The sequence below is a fragment of the Nomascus leucogenys genome, chromosome 7b, assembly GCF_006542625.1.
Source record: "Nomascus leucogenys isolate Asia chromosome 7b, Asia_NLE_v1, whole genome shotgun sequence".
In the NCBI taxonomy this organism is placed as follows: domain Eukaryota; kingdom Metazoa; phylum Chordata; class Mammalia; order Primates; family Hylobatidae; genus Nomascus; species Nomascus leucogenys.
In genome coordinates, this window is record NC_044387.1 from 11,531,725 (window position 1) to 11,545,702 (window position 13,978).

A 13,978-nucleotide genomic window follows, 5' to 3' on the forward strand; every position below is an offset into this window, starting at 1 on the left:
CCCCGACCGCAGACAGATGCCCACGGTCACTCCGGCCTTCCTCGGCCCCATTCGCTGCACACCCCCTTCCTGCGGTGGCGTTTTTGTTTTAACTCTTCTGAACTGGTTACAAAACCACACTCCCACGAATACATAAATAATGGGTGGGGGGCGATGTTTTAAAGAAATTCCTGCAAGGCCTGGCAAGGCAACAGCAACTGCATTTCTGCTGCATCATATTTAACTGTTTGCAGGCTGCTGCGGGAGATGCGCGGTGGCGGCGAGACTCGGGCTCCCCAGCCCTTCTCCGCCCGGGGCCTGGCGAGACTCGCGTGGGGATTAAGAGGCGAGGAGAGGGTGTCAGCGATCGGGCGCCGGCAAGATGTGGGGGGAGGGGTGATAAGCGTAAGGCCGCAGCGTGCCCACAAGCCGGGCACCCATCGGGTCGGCCGGCAATTGCTCCCTCCGCCGGCGCGGCCCCTTTAAGAGCCAGCGCGCGCCCCCGCCCCGCGAGCGCCGACTTTCCCTAGCAACCGCCCCGGGGGAGGGGGAGGTCCTGGCAACCGCGCGCCAGCCGCGAGGATCACGTGACGGCCCGCAGCTGGAACGCGAGCGCGCGCCCCGCCGCGCTCCCGCCCGCCGGGGCCTGGGCGCTGCGGCGCGTGCGCGAGCGGTGCCGCACCGGCCGCGGGCGCAGGGAGTATTATGGGCTGTGGGTGCCGCTGAGCAAGATGGAGCTGTCTGCAGTGGGCGAGCGGGTCTTCGCGGCCGAATCCATCATCAAACGGCGGATCCGAAAGGTGAGCCGCCGCCCGGGGCGGGCCGCCGCTGTCCGCAGCCGGGGCCGGGGCCGGGGGCCCTCGGGGCGAAGCGGTCCCGCTAGCCCGGCTCCCTCGCCCAGCCCCGCGCCGCCGCCTCCTCGCGTCCCCGCATCCTCCCCACCCCCACCCCCGTTTTCTCCCCTCTGTTTTTCAGGGACGCATCGAGTACCTGGTGAAATGGAAGGGGTGGGCAATCAAGTGAGTGTCGCGAGGTCCGGGGGCGTCGCGGGAGGGGAGGCAGCGGGCACCGGGGCCTGGGGTGGGGGTGCGCGCGCTTGCTCTCGCCGCGTGCCTGTCCCTCTCTGGTCTTCATCCTGATTTTGTGCGTTTGTGACTCGGCAGGTACAGCACTTGGGAGCCCGAGGAGAACATCCTGGACTCGCGGCTCATTGCAGCCTTCGAGCAAAAGTGAGTTGTTGGGGAAGCTGGCAGGGGCTGCGAGGCCGAGGCTCGGCTGGGGCGCCGCGCGGGGAAACGGGAGAGCCGGGGAGGGTGCGGAGTGGGGCCCGGGAAGGGGCTCTTTTTAACCTCTGGTGTTTTTCGGCCGCAGGGAGAGGGAGCGTGAGCTGTATGGGCCCAAGAAGAGGGGACCCAAACCCAAAACTTTCCTCCTGAAGGTAACCTGGCCCAGCCCCAGCAGCATCCCCCTCTCGGGCCCCCAGCCACGGCACAGCACGGGGCCTGGAAGGGAGGGACAGATACGCGGCCGCCCAAGCGGGCGGGCCTTTTCAGAGGGGCCCCAGCTGGGCAGGGGGTGGTTGTGAGCCCCCCCAGAAGCCCCTGATGGCAGGCCTCAGCCAGCTTCAGCTTCAACAAGAGGGTCCTGGGACTGGGGATAATCCTCCCTGTTGAAACCAGGGGCTGGGGATGCCTTTAGGGCTCCAGGAAAGGGGGTGGCTGAGGCAGGTGGGGGATGCCCATGGGAAGGGGGCATTTGTTTGAGCTGTTATGACTGTGCTGGGAGTTGGAACCCAGAGGGAGAGTGAGTGGGGTCCCACCTCCTGGCAGGGCACAAGGAGAGGATTTGGGGGACCACCTGCCTCCCTGCCCCCAGCTTCCCCCGTTCCCTGCCTTTCAGGATTTGTTCTTCATGGCTCCCCTCCTTTCTTGGGGATCCAACTTGAATTTGACCTCAAATCATTTCACTTTGAATTTATCGCCCAGGCTGGGCCACTAACTTTAGGGCTCTGAGCCTCAGTTTCCCCCCAGTCCCGGCCATTTCTGGGGGATGGGGATGTGGGAGTGAGAGCATAGCATATTAGCCTCTGCTAGGGAGGGAAGAACTTCCAGAGGAAGCCATCTTGGAGGATTTGGGTTTTTATTTTATTTTGACAAGGAAAAACAGAGTCTGGGAAAGGAAGGGCAAGATGGCCCTAGGTGGCAGGCACGGCTGCAGGTGGGACTCACTGGACCACCTGTCTTCCTGTAGTGCTACGGATGCCTCAGGGCCCCCTCCCACCCGACAGCCAGTGACTTTATGGGAGGACTCTTTTTCGGAGAAGAGAAGCAGAAGTGAAAGAAATGTTGGTTTCCAGAATTTCATATTTTTATAACCCCCACCCTCAAGCGACGCGCATCCTAGGGGATCCGGGGAGTAACCTTAACCCTGATGCTCCTCTTGGGGAGGGATGGGCGGAGCAGCTGGAAGGCTGGTGGGCTGTGTGACAGCCTCTCAGTGCAGCTGGGGCACCCTCTAGCGGCGAAGCGAGTATGACCATGAGCGTTGACACACAGAACGCCGGTTTTTCTTGATAGTTCTTTTGGTTCCTGAGCTGGCTGTGGGCCTAATACAGGGCTGAGCCTCCACATGGATTATCTCCTTTAATTCTCTCAACAGTTCCAAGAAGTAGGGAGTATTATCCCCATTTCACAGATAAAAAATCAAGGCCCAGGAAGGGAAAGTGACTTACCCGAGGTTCAGCTTCCTGGCTTCATCCTGTCTCCTTTTCTTCATCTTGTGCCTTGAGGAGTCCATGTCAGGTTAAAGGGGGAAGGCAGACACACACAGGAAACTATGAAGGCTGCAGAGTTGGCATGGCAGGGGATAGAGATGCAGATAGTAGGACTTTTTTCTCTGGACCCTAAGAAACAGGTAGCCTGAGAGTGGTGTGGATATTTGTGAGGGGGCCATGGAGATTAGCTTGGGCCGAACACATTGCTCTGGGGCTCCCTGAGAGGCAGTATGGCAGAGTCAGCAAATTACACTCAGCGCTTTCTGCCAGGAACTACTCTGAAGCAAACAGGAGCCCATGAGATAGCTTCCATCCTCCCTGTTTTATGCATGGGGAAACAGGGCCAGAGGTGTCCAGTAACTTGCCCACAGACATGGGGAGAGGCCATGGTAGAGTTCAGGTGCTTGAACCTTCACACCATCTGCAGTGCATGCCAAGCCCACAGAGCTATGCCTGTCACCTGGTCAGGGTGCAATAAGCATGTGGCTACAGTTATTTTTAATTCATCAGGCAGACCCAGGTCCCACTTTCAAAGAGTTCTCCATGTGGGGAGGAAGAGGAAGAGTGAACCCTTTAAAAAGTAATAATATATAGGAAGTATAAAGTAAGAAATGTCAATGTATGCCAAGCATACATTGGAAAAAGATCACTGCTTGTAAGTCCACCACCCATGGGTAGGTCTGTTCGGTTATTTGCTGCATGCCAGGCACTGTGCTGAGCAGGTGCCATGTACTCTCTGATCATCACAGGAGTGCCCGTAGTAGGCTCTGTGATGGTCGAGCAGATAAGGAAAGGAGACTCACTGAGCCAGGGTTTCTTTCCGGGCCTGCCATTTGCCCACACTCTGCCCCTCCCCCAGGAACAGTCCGTCACCACTGGACTCTTGGAAGCATAATTGCAGAAGTCAGGAAGCTCAGGTAGTTTGCAGAGGGAGTAAACACTTAACTTTCTGAGAGTCAGAAAGTGTGGGGATGCACCTGCAGAATGTCTGCTTACCACGCCAAAAAAGCCTGGGCTTTTCCCTGCCTTTGTGTGGGAAGGGGTCTGAGGGGCCCAATCCCTGGGAGCTGGGCTGGCAGCATTGGCATGGGCAGGCCCGGCTTCATGTGCTGCCACCTAGTGGCGGAAGGGATCGTTAACCAAGCTGCCCCAGGAGGCCCTGCTGGGAGGACCATGTGGAGTTACAGTCCCTTCTCCCACGGGGCTGAAGGCCACCTTCTAAATGAAGACATCCTCGCTTAGCCAACAAACAGGCCAGCAAACACCTCTCCTGGGAGTTGTGGTCAAATGTAATCTAGTCTTGTCTGAGGGGCATGTGGGCTACCTCCAGGTACTAGTTAAGCATCCAGTGCTTTGGGGAGTGGGAGGTAGAGAGACCTCACAACAGATCCCACCCTCAAGGACCTCACAGACCAACCATGAGGACATGGCCTTCCTCTCGGTCCCAGCCATCTCCCACCTAGATTGAGGGCAGCCATGACCTAACAAGCCTCCCGCCCCAGTAGGATCTGTAAAACCCATGCCCCTTGTGGCACCCCACATACACCCCAGCCTCTGTCCCCAGCCCTTGCTTTCAGTCCTGTGACTCCTCACCATCTTCTCACACCACTGGGATCTTGCCCAGAGGACTCTCTGCCTCTACCATTTGTCTGTCTTAGCAGGCTCCGCGGCCTCTGGAACTGTCTGGGGTGCTGTCAGGGCTCAGTAAGGACCAGGATTTTCTCCTACTTAGGTGTCCGGGCCAGGCTTCGATGTTTCATTCTCCAAGCCTGGGGTCTATGCTTCTCTGGGCTCTGTGGTTCTTTCGCTGCACGAAATCACTTCATGTTCCCGCTGCCCACCGTCCTCCCTGTAATAGGGCAGCTCTCCAGGGGAGAGTCTGTGTGTGTGCAGCTGTAACCCCAAACAACTGGTGCCTGGCGCCTCAGTACCTTCCTTAGCAAAGAAAGGACTGGCCATGCAGACAGCTTACGTTGCCTTACGAGTCCCTTAGCCTCTCTCCATTTAGTGGCATCTGACAACGGGTGGGTTGGACTGGAACCTGGGGTCTCTTGAGAGCCCTGCGGCTTTAGAGAGATGTCATGCCTGGAAGGACAGCTGGAAGGACAGGCCTAGGAGCCTGGGGCCGTATTCCTGGCTGCCCACAACCTCTGCACCACCATCCTGCCCCAGAAAATAGGGAGTGGTCGGGCCCACCTTTAGGCCTATCCCCACCAAATTCATGTCTGACCGGGTTGGGTTCCAGCCCAGGCTTTGGGGTGCAGGCTTTGGGATGCATAGGTACCAGTTCACTCTGAGCCAGGCACTGGGCAGACAAGTAAATGAGACCCATCCAGGGAAGTATGGTGGCTGAGGTGCTGGCCAGCTGAGGAGGCAGACTGGAGCCGGAGGTCAGCCTGCTCAAAGGCGAGAAAGTACGGGGCATCGGGGACATGGTGGCTCAGCGGGACTGGGTGCGGGGGAGCAGGGAGGACCCACCTCCTCCTTTCTGTCACCACGAATGAGCCCGTGGAGGAGTCCCCGCTTGGGCTGGATCTGCCACAGAGCAGGGGTTTGGCAGGGGCTTCTGAGCAAAGGGCTGCCCTCCCCACACTGTGTCCCAATTGTCGACACTCCTCCGTGTCAACAAGGGCAGCCGTGGAGTGGCCCAGGGCCCTCCGTGGAGCTAGCAGAGGTGGTGGGTGGTGGGAAAAACACAGTTTTGGAATTGGGCCTGGACAAGGGTGTCCTGACTCTGACCTTGGAGTCAGAGGCAAATTGCTTCATCTCTGAACCTCTGTTTCCTTTTCTAAGGCGAGGTCATAAAGACCAGTGATTCTCTTAAGTGCTTTCGGGATCGCTGGCTGAGAGGCTCTACTTAGGGCTGGCTGGCGCAGGGACATCCAGGGGAGGTCAGCGGGCAGCCCTGAGGTCCCACCCACCCCTCCCTTTGCCCGCAGGCGCGGGCCCAGGCCGAGGCCCTCCGCATCAGTGATGTGCATTTCTCTGTCAAGCCGAGCGCCAGTGCCTCCTCGCCCAAGCTGCATTCCAGCGCAGCCGTGCACCGGCTCAAGAAGGACATCCGCCGCTGCCACCGTATGTCCCGCCGTCCCCTGCCCCGCCCGGACCCGCAGGGGGGCAGCCCCGGACTGCGCCCGCCCATCTCGCCCTTCTCGGAGACGGTGCGCATCATCAACCGCAAGGTGAAGCCGCGGGAGCCCAAGCGGAACCGCATCATCCTGAACCTGAAGGTGATCGACAAGGGCGCTGGCGGCGGGGGCGCCGGGCAGGGGGCCGGGGCGCTGGCCCGCCCCAAAGTCCCCTCGCGGAACCGCGTTATAGGCAAGAGCAAGAAGTTCAGCGAGAGCGTCCTGCGCACCCAGATCCGCCACATGAAGTTCGGCGCCTTTGCGCTGTACAAGCCTCCGCCCGCCCCCCTGGCTGCCCCGTCCCCCGGCAAGGCTGATGCCTCAGCCCCGGGCCCTGGGCTGCTTCTGGCCGCCCCCGCCGCCCCCTACGACGCCCGCAGCTCTGGTTCCTCCGGCTGCCCCTCGCCTACACCACAGTCCTCTGACCCCGACGACACGCCCCCCAAGCTCCTACCCGAGACGGTGAGCCCATCCGCCCCCAGCTGGCGCGAGCCGGAGGTGCTCGACCTGTCCCTCCCTTCCGACTCGGCAGCCACCAGCAAGCGGGCACCGCCGGAGGTCACAGCTGCTGCCGGCCCGGCACCTCCCACGGCCCCTGAGCCCGCCAGTGCCTCCTCCGAGCCCGAGGCTGGGGACTGGCGCCCCGAGATGTCACCCTGCTCCAATGTGGTCGTCACCGATGTCACCAGCAACCTCCTGACGGTCACAATCAAGGAATTCTGCAACCCTGAGGATTTCGAGAAGGTGGCTGCTGGGGTAGCAGGCGCCGCTGGGGGCGGTGGCGGCATTGGGGCGAGCAAGTGAGGGGGCTCCACCAAGGAGGGGGGCTTGGGGGGGCCCTCCTGCCCGAAGTCATACTCTTGCTCCCACCCCGCCCTTGCCCCCAGCCCTCTCTCCCTGTGCTTTGCTTGTCTCAAATGGCTCGGTGTTGACCCAGGGATGGGGCTGGGTAGTTGGGGTCCCAGAAAGCCAGGGGGTAGGGGCCACCCTGGAATGGGGCAGGGGAAGGGCACACCCCCTGCCCATGCATGGTAGGGCCCACTGGGTGGTTTCTGGAAAGCCCTAGAACCTAGGGTTCCTCTGCCCCTTCCACATCCCACCCGTCTCTCTAGCTTGCTTCCTGCTCTCCTGTGCGGCGTCTGATTTCTCGGTGCTAACCTGGCAGCTGTGGGGCCCTTAGGAGACCCCCACTGAGGGTGGACACAGTCCCTTTCCTTCCTGCAGATGCCTAGGCAGGAGGAGGGCATCCTGCCTGTTTGGCAAAGTCCCAGGCAGAGGCCAAGGATGAGGCCAGACTCGGCTCCTCCCTCCACATCAGCCAGGGCATCAGAAGTTGGGCCAGGGCGGGGTCTTCCCTGCTCGATTTTGGATGAGGCCTAAGTAGACCCCCTATGCCCTGCCCCAGCCCTGTCTCTTTCCAAACCCCCTCAACAGTGGGAGGAACGGGCAGAGGGTGCACCTGGCCACAGCCTCCCCGCATCTAAAGGCCCCTTCACTTCTTGACCAAAGGTGCTACGAGAACCTGCCGTGGAAACTTCCAGTTGTGCGTCTGCCCCACTTGCTGTGTTTGTCCGTGGGTTCATACGTGCATTGGGTGCTAGGCCCCAGGCTGCCGGGTGGCACCCTTTACAGTTCCTTTGAACAGGGGCATTGAAGGCCTGGACCGCCTCTCGCCTCAGTAGGCCTGGGGACCAGGCTTGGGTCTGGAGGTTTGCTGTGGAAGTCACCAGGCCTCCCCTCCTGGCCCAGGTGTGGAGGCACCATGCCCCCCACCCCCCTGCCCTCCTCGGGGTGGTCAGCCCAACCTGTCGGACCTTCACTTCACATCATGTTGGGAACCGAGATAGAGAGGGAGACCCCGTTCCAAGCTCCCCGTTCCTCCCGGTGTTTGGGGAGGACGCCGAAGAATCCATTCCCGAGGGCCTCCCGGCTTGTCCCAGCCCCTCTTTTGCTTCTGACCATGGAGGCTTTCTCACAGCCCAGCCTGTCTGAAGCAAAGGAGCCTCCCGTGTCCTGGGCAGCTTCTGTTTCCCTCTGCTGCCGGAGACCTGAGGCACCCATGCCAGTGGCAGAGGCCACAGCACCAGCCTTAGGCCAGGCCCTGGGAGGGCAGGCAGGCAAAGGTGAGACCAGAGGGGCTGTGTTCTCCAGGAGAATGAGGGTGTTGGTCCCAGGATTGGGAGTGGGGCCCCACTGGCCAGTCCTGGGCCACTTCCCGGGTCTCCGTTGTGCGTGGGTGGCGTGTTCCAGGCGTGGCTGGAGCTGGCTTCCTGGCTGTGCTGCCATGGGCCCCTCCCTCAGAAGCACGTTGGCAGGAGGCTGATTAGAACCCTAGCGCCTTTGGTCCTAAGAATGGGAGGCTGCCTTCCTTCCCAATCTCCCTGCCAGGGCCCACAGCGTGGCCCTAGCCCTCCCCTCCCCGGGATGTAGAACGGGGACCCTCGCAGGGTCGGGGCAGGGGCTGATACTCCTCGGCCCCTCCCTACCCTGCCCTTTGTGTTGGCTTTGTGGCCGTCCAAGTGCCAATTGGCTTTTCCCCCAAATAAGGGCTGGTATTTCTCCTCTGTCCTTGGAGGTGATTTCCCCCTGACCCCCTCCCCCAGGTGAGTGACCACCTGGGTGCCAGTTACAGGTGTTTCCAGAGACCATAGAAATGTGTTTTCCTGAGAGTTCGTGTCATTCGTGACTTTTTTGTAAAGAAGTTGTGTTTTCAGAGGTGATTTTATGACAGGAAAGTGAAAGAATTAGTTTTGCAAAAAAACAAAAACAAAAAAAGAGGAAAAAAAAGAAATAGAAAAAAATATTGTGGGATTCCTATGGGGGGGTGGGGGGGAGAAAGAGATATTTAAGAAAAAATAGTAACGCAGTGATTGCACAGGTGAGGTGGCAATGTCAGGATGGGGCGGAGTCCTGGGCCCAGCTGGCAGGTCCCCTGGCGTCGCAGGCACTGTGGAGAGGGCCTGGATCCAGATCTCCACACCCATGCTTGCTCAAAGGGAAGGGCAACAGCGGGTCCCGGGGGAGCTAACCCAAGCTGCAGGTCCCGGCAAGCTGAGGTTTGGGAGGGTGGAGGTTGTCACTGGTGATTTTCTCCAGGGGGCTGGTGAGTGGGCAGTTTGGTTTCTTGCCTCCTTCTGTTCCTTTGCCAGTTGTTGGGCCATCTGGTCCCTACCACCGCCACCCTATGGGGGAGACCTCCCTCCCCACGGGTCACCCTAAAGCCCACAACCTCTCTGAGCCTCTGTGGCCTGAAAGGGGATGCAGGCTTCAGGAGGCAAGAAGCTGGGCCCTGGGGGTGGCTGGGGAGAGGGAATGCATTTCCCTTGCCGCAGGTGGTCTGCTTCTGCTGGCCTGAGCTCCAAGCGGAGCAGCCCGGGCCAGCCTTGGTGCATGAAGAGGCACCAGGCACACCGCCTTGAGGTGAGCAGTGCCCATGGGGGCCCGAGTGGATGGGACCGAGGGTGAGCAGAGGCCTCCTTCCTCCCCTCTCTAGTACCCCCACCCCCCACACACTTGCACGGATCAGCCTCCCTTGGGAGATCAGCCTCCATGGGCCCCTCCTCCACCCTTGCTGCTTTCCATTTGCCTAATTACCAAGCAGAAGTTGCAATCTGGTTTGCTTTATTTTTGTATGTGAAATAACCCCCAAAGCCCGATCTCCTCCTACGTTCAATATTGGTTGGGGCATCCGTCATCTCCCCTTAAGTGCACCCCCTCCCCACCCAAGTATCATAGGAAACAGGTGAGGTCTGATGTCTCTGGTTTGAGACGGTAAGTTGGGACCCATCCCTGTCTCGGTCCCCACCCTGACCTTTAGTTTGCTCTTCTGTGAAATGGGTACACTGGGCAGCAAGGCCTCTTCAGAAAGTGCTGCTGGTGTCAGAGCAGCTGCCCAGTACCAGGTGGGGGTCAAGGTTGCTGGTACTGGGACCCCCAGCTGCCCACAACCCTCTTTGTTCTCACCCTGCAAAGGGGTTAAGGTCAAAATGAGCCTCATCCTTCCTATGATCTGGGAAGAGGTGATGATCAAGTCCCCAACTTCAGTGTGAGGCGGACAGAGTTGGGGGGATGGCCCCTTTTCGAAGAGGTGAAAATGGTTTTGGAGAAGCGCAGCTGCTTCACTGGGGGAATGCGGCAGGGACTGGGGCCCAGGATGCTTTGGCCTATGGGGAAAAGCCCTTTAAAAGGCAGGGCCCAGGCCCTGGAGCCAGCACAAGACTGGCAGCGAGCCCCTGAGCCAGGAGGTCCTGGAGGAGAGCCAGGCCGGTGGGCCTGCCCAAGGCTGGAGGGTCAGCCCCAACATGGAGCTGGGTGGGCTAGGGGGCTGGGCTGCTACCAGCCTCTCTGGCCTATGGGGACCCAAGAGGACACATCCCCTTTTTGCCCACTTTTCTGTGTCGTTTTGTTGTTTGGGTTTGTGGTGGTTTTTCTTTTTTCTTTTGTTTTTCTTTTTTTTTTTTTTTTTTTTTTTTTTTTTGCACTTCGCCCACACGGGACAGTGGAGCCCCACCTGGTCAGTTCCACTTCCGGGCTCCCATGCACTTGCCCAAGGCGGCCTCTTTGGGACGGGGATGGTTTGAGAATCACTTTTAAAGAAAAAAGGAAGACATTGAAAGGTTTTAGTTTCTTCCCTATCTGCATGTCCTCTCATATAGAAAGCCCAGAATTAGGGGCTAGAACTCCAGGAGAGGGTCTCCCCGACTCATCTCTTGCTGGCAGTCACCAGGATGCAGAAACAGGGAGATAGTTAGTGGGGGCCAAAGATGCCCCCTCCCAGGCCTTCGTGGTTCCCTCCTCTGCCCCCTGCAATCTTTGGAGGAGTCAGTGCCTCACTCCAGCAGTGAGTGCCTACTGTATGCAGGTAGTCAGCCAGGCAAAGGGAGACTAACGGTCTCATGGGGGAACCCCCTTGCAGGAGGCCAGGTAGCTGGAGCGAAGCGTTCCGGCTGCCCTTGCTGCTGGGTGGAGTGGAGAGAGAGACTTCTTTTCGTTGGTTTTAATTTAAAAACACAAAGGCCTAAAGAAATACGTATCTTATAATTTTTTTAATTTTTGAGAAGTTCATTTAATGAATTGTGCACGAATGAATTCTATATATATAAAATATACATATATAGCTCTATATTTGGGGAGGGGCACTGTCTCTTTTTTCTCTCTCATTTTTAAAATGAAGTGTTGTTGCCTTTGTATGTGGTTCAACCATCCAGCTCCCAGCTGGCTAAACTTTGCCTCCAGTGGTCAAAGATGGGAAAATAGTGGGGTTGGCAGGAGATGGAAAACGGAGGTGCCGCCCCAGCATGGGGGGCAGGTCCCCCAGTCCACCCTGCCCCTCCCCCTGTGGAGAAGACGCTTAGTTGGGGTTGTGGGTTTGGGCTCCATTCTGGATTCGGCGGTTCCGGGGGAGGGGTGGGTCTGTGCCGATTACTCTGTCTTGTACGTTTGTTCTGCTGCTCTTCAATATTGTATCAACGCCAGGAAAGGGGGGTGAAAAGCCTCTTTTACCCCCCAAATAAATTGTCACATTCCGAAGCTGAGGCCTAGCCCCTAGGTTGGGGTGTGTCTGTGTCTTCTTCCAGCTGTGACTGGCTTTTCAAAAGCAGCAGGCCCATGTCCCTCCAGTGACAGGTGAAGAGGGGGAAGCCCTGTCCCACCGCTGGCACTCACTTGCTTCCCGGTTCCTATCTCCCACACTCCCCCAGCTCACATGTGCCTCAGTGGGAGAAAGAGATGCCTGCTGCTTCTTGGACCCTTGAGAATAACGGGTAGGTGAGAGTGGGAGGATGGAGGTCTCATCACTGCCTGTCCCTCAGCGGGAATCACAGCACCCGCAGAGAGGAAGGGGCCTCTGGGGTTGTGGCCCCAGAGCCCAGGAGAGAGCAGGCCAGAATGGGGCACCAGCTGCTCTTGCCATTGGGTCTTACGGTTTGGCACCCAACTGTGCCATAAAGTCCGATATCACGTTGAGATAATGAGAATGGTGGTCTTCGCGTTTGTTTTCTGGGCGCCATGTGCCTTCTCTCATGAGATGACACACCCTCTCCCCACATAGGTGGGCTTAAAAGCAGCAGCCCCAGGCAAACTTCCATGCCTTCCCCAGGTGCCTGGCGTTCCACCTGCAAGCTCCCGATGACTCCTGTGGCCACCTGTTGCCAGGCCTCGGACAGGTAGCGCTCTGGTCTCCCCTTCCTCACCACCCCACCTCCTGTCTGGCCTCTCTAGTGTCTTCCTGCCCTGCACCCTGGGGTCCTGAGCGCTTCTGCTTTGGCAGCAGCTCTGGCCTGGTCCACCGGTCTCCGTCCTGGCCTGCACCTGCCCCCTGTGTCTTCCACACAAGTGCCATAGGGGTCAGGGAGCCTACCGCCTTCAGGATCATGCCCTGGCACCAGGGCCTCTAGGCAGGCAGGAGTGTGATCTAGTTCCTTGTCACGCCTGGTCCCAGCGCTGGGGATATTCAATGCAGACAGACACTGCTGTTAATTTCCAGGCTGCAATGCCCAGAGGCCCCACAGCTGAACACAGCCCGTGTGCCATCTGCAAATGGCTGAGGTGCAAAGTCTCCCCCAGCCTCCACCTCCCCGCCCCCCTCCTCCTTGCCTCCCTCTGCCTGAAGCCCCTCCCCTGCCACCTGCGCTCCCGGGCCCTGCCCTGTCTCCTCCCTCGGTATTGACCTGCAGTTTTGTCCGTCCCCCTTCCTAAGGACAGGGCTGGGTCTTCATCCCTCTCTGCCCACACCTCAGTGTCTGGCACATGGTAGGCCCAGATCATCTCCATCACCAAGCTCAGTCCTCTTCCTATACTGGCGGGGCCAGTGAGGCTTGGGAGTGGCTGAGAGGTAGACCCGGGGCTCAGTGCAATCAACCAACTGCCTCTGAGCATTACCAGTGGGCCTGGCCCGGGCCAGGCAGGGAGCAGCAGGACAAATGGGAGTGTGTCCCTGTCCTGGATACGGGGCTGCCACTGGGCAGGCGGGTGGGAAGGGACCCACAGTGAAGCACCGACAGGGCAGGGGAGGCCAGCCAGTAAGCCAGGGCTGGTCCTGCTCAGTGCCACTGCTGTATCTCACGGCCACCTCTTTGTCATCTTGAGCACCTGCCTTGGTGTTCTACTCCCAGAAAGCCCTCATTCGTACTTATTTTTTTGGACCCCAAATTATCAGTGCACCTACTATCGGCCAAGCCCTGGTGAGCACGTCACTGGCCCTAGCCCATGTCCCTCACCCGTGCCCAGCGAGCCCACAAGTTATGAGCAGATGTCATGGGGAAGAGGAGGCCAGAGCAGGGGAGTCAGCATTCACCCCAGCCCCATCTGTTTGCCCCCGAACCCCAAGCTCTTGGGAATGAGGACGTGGGGCAGCCCATGCGAGGCAAGTGCATGCCGAAATTGGTCACCGTGTTCCTGATCACAAGTCCTGCCATTGCTAAGCAGGTAAGTCTCCTTATTAGTTGAGGGTTAATGAGTGAGGAGGCTGTGGCAACTTCTCGAGGAATTGAACAGTTTGTGATGAGGACTGGGCAAGACCAAGCAATTGCCCGAGAGCGAGCTGACTCGGCTTAGAGGAGGGGGTGCCTGCCTGGCCCCCACCCCCTCCTTGTCCTATTCCTGGGCCTCTTCCCAGGGTTAAGGGTCAGAGGTGGGGTGAAGCTCAGGGGTGGGGCAAGCCAAGGAGTGGGGGATGGGATGGGATGAGGATGACTATTTTTGCAAAATTACCTGGTTACGTTTGTTTGTTTGTTTGTTTGTGACAGAGTCTTGCTCTGTAGTCCAGACTGGAGTGCAGTGGCGCAATCTTGGCTCACTGAAACCTCCACCTCCCGGGTCTGGGTTCAAGCAATTCTCCTGCCTCAGTCTCCTGAGGAGCTGGTATTACAGGCACACGCCACCACGCCCAGCTAATTTTTGTATTTTTAGTAGAGACGGGGTTTCACCATGTTGGCCAGGCTGGTCTTGAACTCCTGACCTCGTGATCCACCTGCCTTAGCCTCCCAAAGTGCTGGGATTACAGGCATGAACAGCCGTGCCCGGCCTTTGGTTGTTTTTTAAAAGCTAAAAGTTGAAATTTTTTGGTCCATGTCAAGCCATGCCTGGAGTGAATAGGGAG

General features: G+C 58.7%; 2 protein-coding genes across 3 annotated transcripts in view; both read left to right on the forward strand.

Moving 5' to 3' along the window:
• The first annotated feature begins 572 nt into the window (after positions 1-572).
• CBX6 (chromobox 6) lies at positions 573-11,414 on the forward strand. Of its 2 annotated transcripts, none has more exons than XM_030815533.1 (5): positions 573-779; positions 955-998; positions 1,143-1,208; positions 1,351-1,417; positions 5,692-11,414. In XM_030815533.1, exons 1-5 carry the CDS (start codon positions 711-713, stop codon positions 6,682-6,684), a joined length of 1,239 nt encoding a protein of 412 aa, XP_030671393.1. In that variant the 5' UTR covers positions 573-710; the 3' UTR covers positions 6,685-11,414. The 2 variants fall into 2 exon arrangements, with proteins under 2 accessions (XP_030671393.1, XP_030671394.1); XM_030815534.1 differs by having other exon boundaries at positions 577-779; positions 5,746-11,414.
• NPTXR (neuronal pentraxin receptor) overlaps positions 8,770-13,978 on the forward strand; it is a 45,805-nt gene continuing 40,596 nt past the window's right edge. The window contains exons 1-3 of the mRNA XM_030815155.1: positions 8,770-8,983; positions 12,100-12,213; positions 13,208-13,305. Coding sequence (XP_030671015.1) covers positions 8,770-8,983; positions 12,100-12,213; positions 13,208-13,305 — 426 coding nt within the window. The remainder of the gene's footprint in view (positions 8,984-12,099; positions 12,214-13,207; positions 13,306-13,978) is intronic.

Bases quoted from the DNA above. Each gene is read 5' to 3' on its own strand.
- CBX6 (XM_030815533.1), top strand. From the start codon at position 711: ATGGAGCTGTCTGCAGTGGGCGAGCGGGTCTTCGCGGCCGAATCCATC. The intron at 780-954 runs GTGAGCCGCCGC...TCTGTTTTTCAG, and splicing joins TCAAACGGCGGATCCGAAAG to GGACGCATCGAGTACCTGGT. The intron at 999-1,142 runs GTGAGTGTCGCG...GTGACTCGGCAG, and splicing joins TGGAAGGGGTGGGCAATCAA to GTACAGCACTTGGGAGCCCG.